Source organism: Atractosteus spatula, chromosome 20 (genome assembly GCF_055471065.1).
Source record: "Atractosteus spatula isolate fAtrSpa1 chromosome 20, fAtrSpa1.hap1, whole genome shotgun sequence".
NCBI classification, from domain to species: Eukaryota; Metazoa; Chordata; class Actinopteri; order Semionotiformes; family Lepisosteidae; genus Atractosteus; species Atractosteus spatula.
This window is the reverse complement of record NC_142725.1, coordinates 10,491,450-10,509,945: the sequence shown is the minus strand read 5'-3', so window position 1 is coordinate 10,509,945 and position 18,496 is coordinate 10,491,450. Positions and strand designations below refer to the sequence as shown.

At 37.6% G+C, this 18,496-nt stretch overlaps 1 protein-coding gene across 5 annotated transcripts in view; it reads left to right on the top strand.

Moving 5' to 3' along the window:
• Positions 1–11,829: 11,829 nt before the first annotated feature.
• The window catches only part of LOC148817507 (ephrin type-B receptor 2), a 119,762-nt gene continuing 113,095 nt past the window's right edge, over positions 11,830–18,496 (top strand). For 3 of the 5 annotated variants that reach the window (XM_088938103.1, XM_088938106.1, XM_088938108.1), the window contains exon 1: positions 11,830–11,892. In XM_088938103.1, coding sequence (XP_088794229.1) covers positions 11,830–11,892 — 63 coding nt within the window. Of the gene's footprint in view, positions 11,908–18,496 lie in introns of all 5 variants that reach the window. The other 2 variants (XM_088938105.1, XM_088938107.1) reach the window with 1 other exon arrangement.

Here is an 18,496-nt window from a genome sequence, read left to right as displayed (position 1 = left end):
CATTATGTCAGTTGCTTTAAGAATAATAAGTTGAGGGGTGAGGGGAGGATATTCTGGGATTTTTACAGTAGGAAAGTGTAAGAATTCCACATACTGTATGCAAGCGAAAAAAAAAATGAAATTCCCCCGACGGTTCATAGAAATGTGTTCAAGTCGCAAGTACAGTAGCTCTTAAATGTACAGTGTCTGGGTTGACAGCCTCTTCAGTGAGCTGTGTAGTCAGACATCTGCAGCATTACTTGCAACAGCCTGTCAGGGTGCCAAGTCCTAGGAGAGAGAGAGAAAAAAAACCCCAAAGGGTGGGAAAGGGTTGTAATTACCTCTCTGTGGTCCCCTGTGGGGCTTGTTTGAATAAATAATTACACTTTTCAGTCAGGATATACGAGCCCATTAAAAGCCCTCAAAGGAACGAGAGGGAAAGGGAGGAGCAGGCGGAGCTGGAGACAGCCAGCTGAAATTAAAGGGTGGAAGGAGTTGTGACACACCGACCAGAAGTGATAATCACAACTAATAATAACAATAATAATCAAACACAGCAGAACAGGTCTGTTCAGGTTTAATTCTGCAAGGCACAATTATTTCAGGGCTTCAGTTTACCGTGCGGTTCATTCGTTTCTTGACGACTTTTCCAGTGTTTTCGCCCATTTGCATTATCACTACGAAGTTGGCCAATTCTGTATTGTGACAAAGAAACAACCAACAGAAATAATGCCTTGTGTGGCAGTCACTCATTGGAAAGTGGTACTATCGCAGTGCAGTATCTGATGTCAACTGGCCAGCCCTCAGTGTGCTCTGTAGCAGCTCCTTTCAAAGGTGTTGAGTCGTGCTCTGATTAGCACTGTGTGTGCCTAGTGCAGAACCACAAGTCTGACAATGGTGGATTAATTCTTGATCATTGTCACACCTTCTCTTTGCATCCTCTAATCCCATTTCCACTCTGCCACAGTGTCTGCCTTCTCTGGATTCAGAGTTCAAGTTCAACACTGGAAGCACTGAAGTTAACTAATATGTGAAACTTATTTACACAAAAAAAAAACAAAGCAATTGTATTGGGGGGTTTTGGACATGACCACTTTATCTACTGAGCCAGTGTTTAGTAGGAAATTCTTAAGACCATATGTTACAGCATATGGATCCTATTAGGATACAAGGCTCTTTTTTTAATATTGTGGTCACGTGACCTCCATATAATTGACCCCCCATTGTGTTGAAAGATGTTCGTGACAGCCAGGGGCAGTTCTTTGGAGTAACGCTATGCATTTAATTTATTATTCTGCCCACATTGCTATTATACCATTTCACTCCTGCATTGACGCTGAGCCATTAATGGTATCTCGGAGATGTTTTTTTCCTTCAGTGTTCATCTATTCTTGACTGCGGGACGTGTGACTCCTTCCTTGGTCATTGGATTTTTGTGGATCAGAAGCTCAGCACTAATGGTGTTTAACTCATTAATAGCAGTTAAATTGCTCGTGGGCAGTGTGACTTGGAAAGAAAGTGATCTTTTTGGGGAAGTTGTCCTGGTCTTTTTGTCACAACTTGAAAAGGATTGTAAATCAACCTACCGTTCGTTGCCTGAGTGACATGTTCAGTGTCATTGCCTGAGAACCTTATAAAACAGTATACAGTGCAAGATTTCCTTCTTACATCTGTGTAATGTACATTGTAAATTCAGCAAGATCTCTATGAAATGCAAGCTTCCAATTAAAACAGTGAGGATAAACGATGGTGATCAATTTCATTGGCACCTTACACTGTGGACGTACTGGTCTCCTGATGTCTATGTATAACAGTATTTCTGTTCTAGTGAAGAGCCATGTCAACCTTCAACACAGTACGATGTCTGTTAGTCATTAGATGGAAACTATTATACAAAATATTTTTCTCAGACCAGTGGAAATTCTTCATTACCGTGATCAGGGACTGATCCATTTCCTAAAATTAGTCTTCAACTACCGTTTTCAGTGGAACCTGAAAGGAGTACATTAAGAATAATATAGAGCTCTATTTTTTAATTCCACTTTGAAGAATGCTGAAGAGCATAAGGGGGAGTCTAGTTAATGGGCCTTAAAATGATATTTTGCTTTTATATTACACCTTTCAGTGCAATGTTTAAATCTATTTTATTGTCAACCAACAGCAGCATACAGATAGATAAAATAATGTTCGTTGACTTTGTGGATAAGGAACAAAAAACGGGCATGAATCAAAACTGAGACCAGTACAAAAATGCGTCTCTGTCTGTGAGTATGAGGGTAAAAAACAACAATTTATCAAAGAGCAATAGAATATGAGGAATAAAATTAAGTCAGATGTGTTTAAAAAGCATATAACCTAAGCAGCAGCTTTTGCTGATCCTGCAAATAGGAGGGCCAGTTTGTAGCCCTGCAAGAACCAGGGAAACCCTTAGGAGTGGAAAGGATTCCAAGAGGTGAGAGTTTCAGGCTTGCAAAGAAGCTCCATCAATCAGAAGAACAGGCATAGGGAGTGAGGCTTTCTCCTGGTGCTGTGAGTAAGTCTGCTCACTAATTGGCCATCTATCTTCCAGAGCTTGCAGTTTTCTCTGGCTAGCACATACCTGCTGTCCCCCGGTGAACCACGCAGAGTCCGGCCTGCTTCTGTCAGCGCGTGGAAGCACTGCTTTGTTAGGCGCCCGCCACACCATCAAATACCTTTTCATACTGTTAATAATTCTTGGTCCTTGAACCGGTTTTGTCTCGCACTCATGAGTGCTTAAATAAATCAAGTTAAAATGGCATTCTTTGGTTTAGATTGCATCTTTTTTTTGCTCTTGAATATGAGATTCATTATAACCCTTTTTCATTCAATATGTAAAAAGAAACAGATTCTGGGGTGAGCAACCCATTTGAAATAAACCCCAATACGTGTTTATTTGTAATGTGCAGGCTCACACTAGTCCAGCTAGAAATAACCAAGCCTGGACCGTGCTGAAACTGCAGGTGTCATAATAAAGGAACCATGCCTTGCTTAGCACTAAATGTCATTTGCTAGCTTTACTTTAATTTCATTCTTCAAATAGGGATAAATACATCCTGCACTTTCAAGTCTTATGCCTGTAATCTTTGCAGAGTTTGAGGTTTCATTACTTAGGCCTTGATTTGGTGATACTGTACAATAGGAGTTGTGTATTTTATTCATTACTAGCTTTGTCTGCGTTTAAAATTATTTCAGAACAGTACATTCAAAAATGCTAAACATTTTATCCAATCCTTTGGAATAGAGCTGAAAAATTATCAAAGCATGAAAGTATTTTGCTTTGACTCTTATTGGACAACTAGAGAATGACACGAGCAATATCAACTTGATATTGATTTTACTGTGTTCTAGAAAATATATCACTGTTTTGGAATCATTTCACAGAAGAGCAACCAGATACATTCCAGGACTTAAGGGAATGTCTTGAACTGATAAGCTAAAGGAAATGCACTTTTTTCATCCTCAACACAGATGATTACGAACAGACCTGATACCAGTTTTTAAAATATTTAAAAGTACTCACAAAGCCAACCAGGTGAAATTTGTCAGAATAAAGTGAAAAGTGAATAAGTGCATAGGTGGAAACCATGTAAAAGTGCACTGAAAACTGTGAACACAAGGCACTCCTTTATACAAAGTGTTGTGGGAATGGGGAACAAGCTACCTAGCAGTTTTGGACACAAACTTCAGCTTCTTGATCTTGATATGAACTTTTCACAACCTGTTCTCATATTCTGGGAATACCAGATCACTTCCTCGGGTAGTTGAGAGTGAACCAGTATGATCACTTGCCTCATGCAATCTAGCTTTCCATCTCCAGTGTTGTCTCCATCAATAGAGTGTACAGAAAGTCTTCCCACCTTTAAACCTGTTATCCAAAACAATAATGTCTACTCTAATAACATTCTCTGTATTAATATATTACCCCCAACCTCTACTTTTCTGCTTATCAGACATGAAAAGGCTGCACCTGTTTAGCTTTTCAGCAGCACAGCTTGCCCAGGTCATGCAATGAAACACAAGCACAAGTCCTTGGTTCTTGTTGTGTTTTCTGCTGAAATTGTCTCTCCAGAAATGTGTGATAGGAAGATATGGATGCAACAGACCTTTTTTAAGCTGAATTATAACAAGTCAGGTTGAGTGAATAGGTTCCCAATGTCCCAAACAAGTTCGGCTTCAGTGTTGTTGATGTTGCTGAAATTAAACTCTGAGTGAAGTTAGAAACCTTGATTTTTTTCTTTTGACACTGCCTTGTCAATTGAAGTGCATGTCAGAAAAATCACAAGGCTTCATCCATCTAGGTACCATTTCAGTCTGGTGCTGAAATATTTATACATGCCCTTATTTAAATCAGATTAGACTTCTATAATGTTTTACTGAGGTGTCAGAATTATGTGACTTGTTTGCTAACTAAAAAATTGCTCTCCCTCAGCACTTTACTCTCCATTCTCGGGGAGCAATAGTCCTTGCTCCCTGTGACATTTAGAGTGGATGTAAAGGTTCTCCTGCTTCCACATAAGACAATAAACAGTGTAGCTCCAGGTTATTTTACGGGTTTATTGCATGAATATAATCCAGCTCTTACTCTGAGATCTGATTTTTCAATCTTTTTACTCTGCCAAACAGTAGGTTCCACACAGTGGGTGATAGAACCTTCTCATATGCAACATCACATCTTGGTGGACCTCACTGCTCAAATCTGTTAGAGAGAGAGATTTTTAAAACTTGCTTAAAGACCACTGTAGCTTTTCACTCTAGCATTAGTTTTACTCTTTGTTTTTCTAGCTTCATTTGCCATGTGTTTTAACATTTGACTTTTGCTATATGTTTTACAGGGATGTTCTGCTTTAAAAGGATGAAAGATGGTGGGGAAATATTCCCCGTTCTCAAACTCATCTCATTTTGGGTTCAGTTGAGTCAGGTCATCTTTAAAGGGAATGTTTGTATTGTAGTGGGTAGGAAGAAATTGCTAAAGCTGCTTGTCCCTTTATTAGAACATTTGGCAATTTTAAAGACATTTATCATTTGCAACTTTGCGGCAAACCTGTCAGCTTTTGTTTCAACTTCTGGGGGAATGGAATGTTATTCCTGTAATAGCCAAGAAACATTGCTTTGTATTAACAAGCCTGGAAGTGTGCTCCAGTGACTTGTTATACTGTACCTGTTGCTTTAGGTCTGAGGTTTACATCCTGCAGAACACTACAAACTCTTCTTTCTGTGATGTTGTCTCCAGCACACACATAATCACCTCAGCAAATAAACAAACAGCCTGGTTAACAAGCAGTCTACCAATTTCACACTTGACTGGTTTCCAAATAAGTTTTATGAGCTCATGAAAAGTAGCAATTTAAACAGGGTGCCTTTTCTTTGATGTCAGAGCCTGGCTGCCGGTTTACCAATTTCACAGCAATGATCCTAAACTGAGGCTGCTCTAAGTTCAGATCAATTAATTCAGACTTGAAACATGCTCTGAGGCTGCTTTTGTTTATGGCCTATGAACAGCTGCTTCTTTTATCCCTAATTTAAAAATAGATAAACATTCAGGGGCAGACTTAGCTGTGAAGTAGTATGAAGAATTAAATACTAGGTCAATTGTTATAACCTTTAGATTATTTTCAAAAATGCATGCTGTACTACACAGTGAGACTTCCCGGCCCTCATTACCTACAGTAAGTGACCAATAGCACCTTTCTGAGCATCTGCAGTCCACTGACGTAAGACTGCCATTATCCAGTGTTTGTCAGTTTCACTGATAGCCATAACCTTTGCAGTTCTGAAGTTCATGTAGTCTTGGACTTCTTGCATTACCTATATGGGTTACAGAGCACAGTGTAACCCGGCTCTCTCGTTATTCAGGTGTGGAGAACCAGTGGTTCATTTAACTGGTTCTGCATGCAGATGTGTCCTGATAATACGTTAGCACATTGCCACTGTACTTGCAGTTGATACTGACCCCACTGATGTGCAAAATCAGCATAGCAAGTGACAAGCACAGAGACCTCTCCCTCCTGCCTGCTTTGCTCTACGATGCAGAGCTGTCTGGACTTCTTGCTCAGCCTGTCACCAGACTGGTGCACCCCTCCCATTCCTGTACCGCTCTGGAGCGTCTTGGCAGAGCGTCTCATTTTTTTTTTCTGCCTTCATTTGAAATAAATAATAGAAAATGTGTCAGACAGTAGAGGGTTGCCTGAGATTCTCTTCCCCTTCTGCTTTGGTGTTTGGAGAAAAGAAATGATGACCCTTTGTGGCAGGGCAGGGGAATGTAATAAATTCACATTGCTCCACTGGAGAGAGGAGCAGACACCAGGAGGCAGGGTGATTCATCATCCAGCGAGAGAAGGACGGCTCCGTCTGGGTTGTGCTGTTGATACCAGGTAGCTGTTGCTGATTAGTACAAGTGGTATGTGCGAGAAAGGGAGAGACACAGAGAGTGCCCACTTCTTATTTTACTATTTATGAGTCCATTCAGGAGCTGGGCTTTCCTATACTGGCCCTTGAGAACTTGGTGTCTAATAGCTTTTGTCCCAGCTGTGCTCTCAATTACTTTTTCACCCTTGATTGAATTAATGGTTCACTTACTTACTGTAATGTAGACCTTTTTTTTTTGCTGCTTAAATGTTGTAGACTGCATGATACATTTCAGTCGTTCAAAGTATGTCAGGTGTTACAGAGTCACTTGAAAAATCTCTTGGCGGTTTCAGAACTCTGAACAATTAGAAGGGTCTATTGAGAAAATTATTAGTGCATTTCAAGGTTCAATAGAGAGCGCAGACACTAACACCAAGAGTATAGTTAATGCCGTGAGTTCTGTTTAATACCTACGCAAGATGCTCTCCAGGGTCGATATGTATCTAGCAGCAGTGTGGCATGTGGAGAGGTAGTGCACAGGCGTAGTTAGGGCTTTGGACTTCTAACTGGAAAGATGTGCGTTCAGCTCCCAGGTGGAGATAGGGTTGTTGTACAAAGTCATTTTCCCAATTTGCTAGATGAACATGAGCTGTATAAGCAGGTCCCTAAACGTGCATGTAAGAAAATGTGCTTTAACTTACATAAGTAACTTTAGATAGGTTGCATCAGCCAAATAAATTCATAATTTGTTTTTTGTTGGAAGATGTTAACAATATTGGTGTGCAGGAACAGGCGTTGTCACAGGAATGCAAGTTTGCAACAAATTGTATGTTTTATGCACTAAAACTGCGTCAGCATTTTATTCATTTGAAATATACTTTGTTTGCTTTATCTAGTATGTATTATGCATACTAAACTGTAATTACCTGAATGGTGAATGGCTTTACTAATGTAATTTCAGAACTTGCCTACATATGAGAAACATTATACAAGTAATATGTGAAGCTGGATACTACAGTATTGCATTAACGTTTTTAAGATACTGCGTTAATTTTCTGGAGAAGTAATGCTTGTAGAAATTTTACCTGACATCATGTGGCAGTGGTTAATGTTGTTGTATTCAGATTAGAGGTTTCTGTCCCAAGGCATGGGTTGGTTTTCACAGCTTCAATTAGTTTTTGATTTTGAAGACAGTGGAGTGTATCTGAAGGCTTGTGACTTGGTAAGTGGCAAAAAAGGTATAGTCTGCAAAATTCGACTTTTTAGATCAATTTATTGTTCTAGTTGGAAATAAAATCAATACTAATAACTGACTTAATTGTTATCATTCCATGGGGTTTAATTAAATTAGACGTTTTTTTCTGTAAGTGAAATCCATGCGAAACTCATTTTGTCTTATGATATGGAATATTAACAATGAGACTGAAGCAAATGAAAAACATGAGTAGTTCTGCAAGATTTTCCAAGCATTATACAGTAAATCCAAGTAATTCCTAGGAGTGGAAATCCACTGAAATGTTGTCCTTGGCTCACACTGTAATTTTGCTCTGGTCTGCAGAAGATTGAAAGTGAGGATTTTGACACAGCAGTAAAGAAGCTTGTTAGTTTCAGTGTGCACTGTAGCACAGCAACCCTGGAGCAAATCTACATCCAAGGAACAGCAACAGATGAAGGGATACAAATGTATTTGAAAACCCAAGGAAGGCCACAATTAGCCTATTGTAAGTTTACAACAACATCAAGGTTTTCCCTATGTGATATTTTTTACATTTCACTAGCAATAGTGAAGAATGAAGTCACTCAGTATTATGCACACACTGTATATAGCCACTGACACTGTTTTCATTTTTGAGATGATTGTACAGTATTTGCAGAGTACAGTTACACATGTAAAAAGCATATTTTTCATACATTAAATTTTCATTGCATTTTATTTTTTGTGTGTATAATCCTAAATCATGTTTAACGCTCAATTAGTAAGATGACAACAGTGACTAATTGGGCTTATTTTAAACCAAGTGGCAGACCAAACATTGGGATAGAACAGAACCAAATTGATTGAGAAACTAATCCAAATCCAAATCCAAATTATAAATGAGTTTTTACAGTGAGAACCTTATTTAGTTTGCATTTTTTCTGTTCTTCTTAAAAAATGAAAAAAAGTGAATGTGATGTTAATGGATTTTAGAAGCTGTTACTGCCTAACTCTTGATGAATGCAGTCTTCTTTTTCTTCCAATGATGGGAGACTTGTATTACGCTAATTAGGGAAGAAAATAAATTAAGTCTATAATCATTGCACTCCTTTGGTTCCCTGGTAGCAAACTGCAGAAAACACACTGCATGGCCTAGCAATGTCATTTGTCTATTCCAATCATTGCCGGCATAATGACAAACAGATATATTCAGGCAGAGTAGCAGTAATTACTCAAGGTTTATTTTTCACTGGATAATTCAACTAGTATTGAATGTTCTGTCATGTTCCAAGTAAAGGTTTGCCAACAGTAAAGTTCTATACATGCACCTGACGTTCTGTTAATGTATTATAGAGAAGAATCAGCTGGGTGCCAATTAAGTGCCATTTACTGTAGGTGACTGGACATGACTTTTCTTTGCATTGTCTGTCATCTTTCCTGGGGTTTTCTGATTTTTCTTAATGTTCACCAAGTGTACCTTGCAAATGCTAGCGTTTGCATTAATGTTTCAAGTGACTTTCATTTGTGGAGGAATACTACAGAGTGGACAAGTAAACCAAATGAAAAAAGACAGACGTGGATATGTAGTTATTCGATATTTAAAAAACAAGATTTAATAAAGTGAGTTTTAAATGATTGTCACCCCATAATCTGTCATTTATTCTGTCACTAAAGAACAGAAAAACCTTTGGGATCCTCACAGTTAACTCTTAAGGTCATGTATTCACAATAAATAAGGGTAAATGACCAGGTTTCTACTCTTTCAACAGTTTGAAATTTAACATATCTGTTGTCATATGCTGAACAGTTTGTTTTTAATGCAAGTATACTATATAGCAGCTTTAATATGAGACTCTTTTGAGAAGCTTGGCTTTGAATGGGGTTTCTGTGCCAGAAATGTTCACTGAAAGCTTAATTGCATTTGCATAAGACTTGGACAAGTGACAGAATGAACCAGATTGAAAAGCAATTTCTATTTTTAATGTGTGTGGTGGTGAACAATCAGGATAAAGGTATGTCCAGGTCATGAAGTAAGCTATACAAGAGTGCTGAACATTGATTGCCATTTGTGAAGATTAAGGTCTAGGCTACACAAATGAAGATATGATGATGATACACTGTGCTGTACAAAGAGTTACTTTTTTAATTTGTTTTGGTTTTACGCTGTTGTGGACAACAAAGCATTCATTTAAGTCTGTTTTGTGCTAGTTACATAACTGCAGCAATTTCTCATAGATGAAAGATTTTGAAGAGCAACTTTAATACACCTGAAATCATCTGTAATCAATTGTGGAGATTCACAATGCCAGATCTTTAGTGTTAAAAGTGGCTGATGTATTTTGAGGGGTGATAAAATCCTATAATCTTTTGGGATGTAATTTCACATTTATCAAGCAACATAAAAAGGGTGCCACTCTTTTGATGATGGATGTGAGGGAGGCAGAGCATTAGAACTCTGGTTTTACTAGAGATCTGGCAAATAAGCTTCTGAAAATTGGCCAAGTACTACAGCATAAGTAACTACAGAATATATTTTCCTTCGGTGCAGAAGTTCACCTTCAATAACAGCTTCTGTGTGTTTGGATTGCCTTTACCACAAGATCTTAAACTTAATTCTGAAATAAACAGTGTTTTCATATCAAACCAAATTGGCTGTGTGCTGTTGAAAGCTGGTGAGTCACAAAGGAAAGAAAGGATTTTAGTGTCATACAATAGTGACAGAAAAAAAATATTTAAAAAATCAAAGCCTTCCTGCAGGAGAAGATGCTACAAAGCATCCCATTAAAGTGCTGAATAACTATAATCAGTTACTGGGAGAATACAGTTGGAGGCGTCTGCCTATCACTCAGCTGTGTTTTAACAGAAGAGTTGCCAAAACCTTATCACCGTCTTGTCAGATTGCTCTTGTTTTATCCAAACACTTGTGACAGTCTTTGGGGTTTTGTTGAGCCTGTAGGTTAGATGATTCTCCTTTTTATTTATTTTTGGCTGAAGAACGTGAAGAATTAAAAACTATTATTACTTTTTTCCCCTTTTTGGGTCTTGAAACTCAAAGCCTTGGGGATTTTCCACAGTCTTTCAGAGTGATGACACTGGGCGAGAGAACAAACACTTTGAAGGTTGTGAACTGCTATTGGGATTTCTTGCAGGAATCTGGTGCTGGATGTCGGTGATGCTAGCTGAAGAATATTGATTCCAATAAGTTGGCCATAGATCCTTATTCCAGAGAATGAGCTCCACTCTGCAGTTTTTTGTTGTTTTGTTTTTTGATGCGAGAAAGGCTGATTTGTAATTTTTCATCTTTTTCTTTGAGTGCAGTAGTCTGAACGTATGTTACATACTATGACACGTCACACTTCCAACAAAGGTTTCATGAGCAATGTGAAATCGTTGACAGGTTGGTGTGGAATGTTGGTCAGGCTTTGTGCAGTAAGAGGCTTATTATTGAGCTTTTGTCCTTCAATGATAAAGGTTCTTGCCCTGTTAAAATTTGTTTGGGGACCTTTAAGACTAAACTAGGCTCATGATACAACAAATGGCCGGGGTTTATTGGGGAGGTCAGGTCAAGTCACTACACCTAGGAAGAAAACTCATCCTAGGTCAAAGGTTAAAGGACACATATGTAGAGATCTGTCTTGAAAATTGAAATTGTGCTAAATACAGTGATAAATCTTTAAACATCTCTGTTGGCATTGACAGAAAAAAATATATATCCAGATCAACGTTCTGCCATGTATTAATGTCAGTTGAAGAATATTAATTTTATTTTTTTGTATTAAAGGAATTGAAACATAGTACAGTGCACCTTTCCCAAACATGATTTGGTATTGAATCCTTCATTCTGTTCGTGATTAGACAATGATTTAAAATACGTTCTGAGCTTTGAAATATTTGTGTTATAGGGAGAAAATAATACACCCACAGTGGCACGAACCTTCAGTTATAATCAACATACCAAATAACCCATAACCTATACCATTCATTTTGTTGTGAAAACTGTCTATTCTTAGTGTGTTTGAATTCTGAGGGAGGATGAATTTTAGCATGTTTAGACAAGTTTTTCTGACATGTTTATCTTAAACATGTCTGTTTCAAAATATTTATAAAGTGATCATGGAATATAGAGGTCAGCGTTATGCATATCACCAGGCTGTCAGAATTTCTTGCTTACATTACTGTGTTGCAGCAGGTCTGCTGAACTAATTACGTTTCCCCTCTGTAGTTGAATTGATTGTGTACCAAACTGGGATTTTGACTCGTGGTAACCTTTTCCTCCATTCTTTTCAGAAATGCTAATGGATTCAACAACTGCAACAGCAGAGTTGGGCTGGACAGTCTATCCATCAACAGGGGTGAGTATAACCATGGCTTTTCCTTTTATTTGCAACACACAGCAGCAATGTTAACACTAGCCAGGTAAGTGATAGTGCTGAGCTCCACTGAGGTTTAATAGTAGTGAATGTGGACAGCATACTAAGAACTAACCTTTTGGATACTGTGTACTGTAATAGTGTGTTTTTTTAACATTGGGTGTGTGCACTGTTGTAGTGTTTGTCAATTCACATATTTGAAATTACTCTCCATAAAAGCATCCCTGTAATATAAATCATAAAATAATACAGTATTTCTCTTGCCAACTCTTTCAAATGACAAACATTTGCTTTAAGAGCATGAAACCATCGTAGTCAAATGGTAGTCAAAAGAAAGATGGTATGCTAGTGACAACTAAGAAAGCAAACAATATTTACCTTTGTTTCTGGCATGTTTTGTAGTCAGAATATTTGTATATTTTAATATTAATATTAAAATATACAATATTGATATTTTATATTAATAACCTTTTCAAAACACAACACATGCATGTTTATTTTAAAACATTGGCCAGACATTTTAAAGTTTTCATTTTGGTTTTCCCCACTGGGCTTGTGCATTGGATGTTGAAAGGCCAAAGGTCACCGAGTCTTCCTCTGCTCCAATACAGCAGAATCCACTCCACCTGACATTAATGGGTGGGCACAGATGTGTTCACCATGTCATCCAATGCAGCAAAGAAAAGAAAATAATTTATCCTCCTTGGTCCTGACTTCTTTCTGAAGTTTATTTTATAAAATAAACCATTTTCCAGCTTGGAGGTTTGAGCTACTAAATCATGTACTTTTAACCCATTTTACACTAATACTTTTGTATCGATCTTTTCTTTGAAGGATGCATACTTGTCTGAAATTTATGAGGTTGTATAGACTACTACTAGCTTAGAGAGATACATACTGTTTACTGTACATGCAGATCCACTTTGAAGAAAACATTAAGAAAGGATAGGGAACCTTGGAAATCAAAATTAGATTGAGAAAAAATAAAACTACTAACAGATGTGACTTGTAGGAAAATCTGTGCATAGTATGAAAATGTACTGTTGCTCCCAAAGTCTTTGTACCCAGGAGGTTCAGTTATTGGATCTACTGTAAATGCTTCATATGGCAGAGAGAGAGAAATATTTCCATAGAGATAGAAAGTGGTAAAACTCCCAAGTAGCACAACAAAGATTTGAAATAAAAAATTATATTGTGATTTGTAAATGAGGGACTCACATTTCACATGTAGTTACCCCTCTTAGGTTTTTAGCTGTGGTATACTATATAGGATATATTTTGCTATTGGATCCCTTCTAAATAAAATTGCTTTACATTCCTCAGGAGTATTTTTTTTCCACAGTTTTCATCACCGTAATAATTCAGGCATACTGGAGCAGAGTTTGCAGACATGCTATGTTACCAGCAGTTTTTTTTTTTGTGAAAAGAGAAGAGGTATTTATGAATACCTACTGGTATTAAAGAAGTGTTTTCACAAGGCCCTATGATCCAGACATGGAGTGTTTTTTATATTATATAGATATGGTTCATTGTTGCCTAGTCACTTTATCAGAGAATATAAATAAATGTCTCTGATCTACTCTTTTTATTACTTCTGCAATCTTGTCTTTCCTGATGATGATCCTTTATTAACCAGTATTATATAATATGCATAAAAATCTATTTGAAAATAGTGTGATGTTTAAATCATGGTACTGGAAAAGGAACACTATTAAATGAAAGTTATACTGGGCTTTGGTTATCTTTCTGTAGAGCCAGGAGGGTGTGTTGAACTAGCTTGATAAGCTGTCCATCTTAATTTTACTGCACAAATATGCCTTTATGGACAGACTAGCCCCTAATTCTCTAAAGCTTTTATTACAGAGAGATTACAGACGTGTGTCTACCAGGTTTGATGATGATTGATGCAGGGACACTTAATGGAAGTGTTTAATGGTTTTATTGCCTGGATTTATTAAGGTTATTAAATAGAGAAGTGGTGTACATATAGAAGAGAAAGCATGACAGGACACCACTCAAATATTGAGTTGTTTATGTCATGTCTAATTAACAGATAGAAGCATGGCCTTAAACATGACATGGCAACAAATGTCTGGAGTTAAATGCCTGGAACTTTTTTTTTGTTGAAGAAAAAATCTAAACGTTTCGGTAAAATGGGGTTTCAAAGTAATGTTTTAAAACCTTATTGCAACTGTCTGTTTTATGATGGCATTTAGCTGTATAAATAGTGCTTTTGACCAATTCCTAATTAGATTCAATTTCTTGTAAATGTTTAGCAAAAAATCAGTGTTTTTAGAAGCTTTACAGACAGCCAGTATTTCAAGAAAATACATGAATGTATGAAGCCTTATACGAGTCAACACCTTTTAAAATGTCAGCATCAGTTTATTCAACTCCATCAGCTTCCAAACATACTGCCAGGTCCTGCTTATAGCCCAGAAACATGCCAAAGAAGCCCTAATGGGTCTAGACTAAAATTAAAACCTTCTACTAAATGTGGTTATTTTGACTCTGGAATCAGGACCCTTGGCTTGGTTAGATGCCAATTATTTGGTAATGATCTTTGTTTTATCCATCCAGTCACGTTGTGCATGTTATAAAGGAATATATTTTCTAAAGTATTTAGAACTGGAGATTATTTACAGCGATTTAGTGATGATTTGGCACAAGCCTGAGGAAGAGCACCTGTGTCCTGTGTCATCTTTGCAACAGTAGACTTTATGCATGCTTCAAATTTTTCTGAGCAAAGCAACCCAATTATTATTTTACAAAATAGTTACTATCCTCACAGATGCATGTGAGTAAATTGTTGAAATTTGGGATTTGTATGAAACTGAACTCTACCATTTACCATTTATCCATCAACAGATCAATTGTATGTTTTGGTCAAGATTTGACTATAAAAGGCACATCTCCTGTCTTCAAGCAAATTCTTTTTCTGGAAGTAGAACCTGTTAGTACAATAAAGGTTAGAGTTAAATGATTCAATAGGTTAACTGAATGACTCCTCATATATAGTGCTAGCAGGGACCTTACATTCAATTAATATCAAAAACCTAGACAGTCATTCTGTGTAAAATGGTGGAACAACTATAAAGAACTGATAGATAATACAGTACATGTGAATTACTCTCCAATACAGCTAAAACTATAATTTCAAGTAAGGACACTTTCCTTGTACAGTGCATGAGAGCCCAGAGCAACGAAAACCGTTTAAAAGCAGACTTGCTTGGGGTTGACTTTCGATAACCAAAATTATATAATCTGTAAACTCTTCTTCATTTAAAACAAAAACTATAAGAGTTTGTCAACTGTGCCACTAATACTGGAAGCAATTCTGAATTGTGATCAATGTAAAATCTTAGGACGTGTGTTAACAGAAGGATTCTTCTTTTTGTATCTTTCCATCTCTCTCCGTTCTGGGAGCAGTACTACAGAAGAGTGAATCTATTAAATCCTCCTTTACCACACAGCCGAAATCCCTCAATATGCAGTATTGCAGCATGGCTAGACTTTTCTCTGTGTTTTCAGAAAATCCTTCCTGTATTTTCTTGAAATTGCTTAATTGTCTCTCGCCTTCCCTCAGAAAATGGGTCCATAGAGGTCTTCAAAGAGGTCTCCAGCTCATGCATTATCAGCATTGAGAAGAACCCCAATAGAATTTGATTTAGAAATAAAACTTTATGCACTTTATTGACTTTTGCCATCTCTCTTGCTTCAGCAAATGAATGTTTCTTGCAGCATTGACAGTACAGGAGTTAATGAATCCTATTCTCTTCTGTTCAGATCACTGGATAAGATTTTAACGTTGATGTCACTTTCAGATAATTCACTAACTTTTGGTACTACTGCTGTGGAGGCTGTTAATTCAGCCTTGTACTGTACATGTGCTATAGAATGCATCTGATACTGAATTATGCTATATTTTGTACAATGTAATAATTAAAAGGCTGGCTAAAGTCAGACAATCATTTTCTTCTTATATTCAGATTGCATACGACAATTGTATTCATCCTTTTTGATAATAAAAAAGTTTTAAAATAAAATAATAGAAACTGTTTTCCGATATGAAGATGGCCATTGTCTTGACAAATATGAGGGCAGCCATGTATTTCAAAGGGAGTATATACTACCTAATCTTTTTAACACTATTTTGAAGAGCATGACACTAATGGTCAGGTAATATCTTTGCATCCTGTTACAGTTAACAAGCAAGGTACAAGAGAGGGCAGGCTGATATCTTGTGTGCACAGCTCTCTGAGTACAATGTTAGCGCAAAAGCAGTCAATTGCTTTGATGGCAGTGAGAGACATATGGTGAAGAGTGAAATGGTCAACAACATAGCCTCGATACAGGATCTCAGAAATTAAGATGAAAGAAATGATAGGCAGAGAGGCCTTAATTTCCAGCTACAATGACTGAATGACTTTTCGATAAGTTCCATCCTTTGTGTAACTTTCTGACTACGTGTTACACAGAATGAGGCCCACCTACCAAAACAATACTAAAATTATTTTTCTCTTCTTCCAATTAAACACGTCAATAAGAATTTTAATGACGCACATTTGGCAGTAGCCAGTGTTTCAAATAACTGTGCAGGTGTTGAGTGTGACATAGCTTTGCAATACCAGTAGACATTTCTTTCCGGAAACACTGCTTTGTCAGATGATGCACCAGGGAACTACTACACTGTCATGCAGTAGAAAACCTAATTTCATTATTGGTTTCTACTGTAATGACTGTGCTTTGAGGTAAGAAAAGCGAGCACAGATTGCTGGTGTGAGGTGATGACTGGGAATTATAACTCATATTAACAGCTTTGCTTGAGTAAGCTCTGTAAAGCTATGGTGTGTGTTTGATTAATTTAACTGTAAATAATATCTCTGTAGTATCATTTTGTATGGAGCTAATGCTTTCTTGAGTGTGTGATCAATGTGACATCGTGACATAATCATGCTTATTGAATTACCCCTTGCCTAGCATTGCATTATGTGGCATACTCATACTCAGTGAATACCTCTCTTTTAAAGTGTTGTAGTTGTTAGGCTGCAGTTCAGTTTTGCCATTCATATGATTTTTCACTGGTGTGGAGCAAATAATTTTGCATAGCGCATTCTGGTGTACAAACCGTGACATATTAATTTAAACGATATATTCTAAAAATCAGTGTCTACCTCTTTATTTTAAGAAAAGTGAAAAAGACAGGGACTGAAGAGTTAATAATTGATCTGGGTTTTCTAGCTTCCAGTTAACAATCATTAGAAAGTAATGTTGGTATGTATCGGTAAAGATAATTAAAGTAGATCATTTGTCAGTGTGGGTAATTGTAATTGCAGTTGACCACAATTGTCACTGCGTGCTTTTGTAATTCTGGAGTGGAAATTCGTAGGCTTGGCAGCACGTTCTTTTTTCATGGCTGGGAACTGGAGAGAGAGAAGGCTGTCTGCTATCAGACATGCTGCTCAAACTTGCCGTCTTTTGTCCTATGTCCCCTCAGGGAAGATTGTGTAACTCAGACAGTTTTCCCAGAACTGCAAATTGGACAACTTGCTCCAGGGAGCTTTTAATGTTGTCTGTTGTAAAGGAATTATTTATTTACTCAAATCACTTCTGGAATGCTTCTTCCTCAGCTCTTATATGTTGACACCTTTCTAATTAATAAACTCTCGACAAGAAGTAAAGTATGCAGTTTTTTATATTATAAATTCTCTTAATCTTGCAAAGCAAGAACCATATTAGGAGCAAGTGGACATCTATTTGCATATAAATCAGTGTGGGAACATCCAGAAAGGGACTGATTATGTCTCGTTTTATTTTGAGACTCTATGAATCCAGGCAAAACAGGATTTTCTCTGCTTCTTTATGTTTTTTGCTCTGAATTCCAGGCAGTTTTTGAGGTTGTAAATCTCAATTCTGTATATAACGTCTTCACAGTTGCATGACCAGATCTGATCAATTCATGCCATGAGCCATATCACCCTGCAACTCACAACTGGCAGCCCACTGAAGCGCAGCAGGTGTGAGCCTGGTCTGTACCTGGATGGGAGACCTGCTGGGAAAAACTAAGGTTGCTGCTGGAAGAGGTGTTAGTGGGGCCAGCAGGGGACGCTCACCCTGCGGATAGTGAGGGGGAACACTATACTGTAAAAAGGCGCTGTCCTTCGAATGAGACATAAAACCAAGGTCCTGACTCTTTGTGGTCATTAAAAATCCCAGGACATTTCTCGAAAAGAGTAGAGGTGTTACCCTGGCGTCCTGTCCAAATTTCCCATTGGCCCTTACCAATCATGGCCTTCTAATAAACCCCATCTATGAATTGGCTTCATTACTCCTCCCCACTGATAGCTGATGTGTGGTGAGCATTCTGGTGCACTATGGCTGCCATGGCATCATCCAGGTGGGTGCTGCACACTGGTGGTGGTGGAGGGGATCCCCATTACCTGTAAAGAGCTTTGAGTGGTGTGTCCAGAAAAGTGCTGTATAAGTGTAAGGAATTAATTCAATTGAAGGATGCCAGGGCAGGTTATGTGAGACATTGTGGGACTCCAATAAGGGAAAAAAATAAACCCATCCATCCATCATCCAT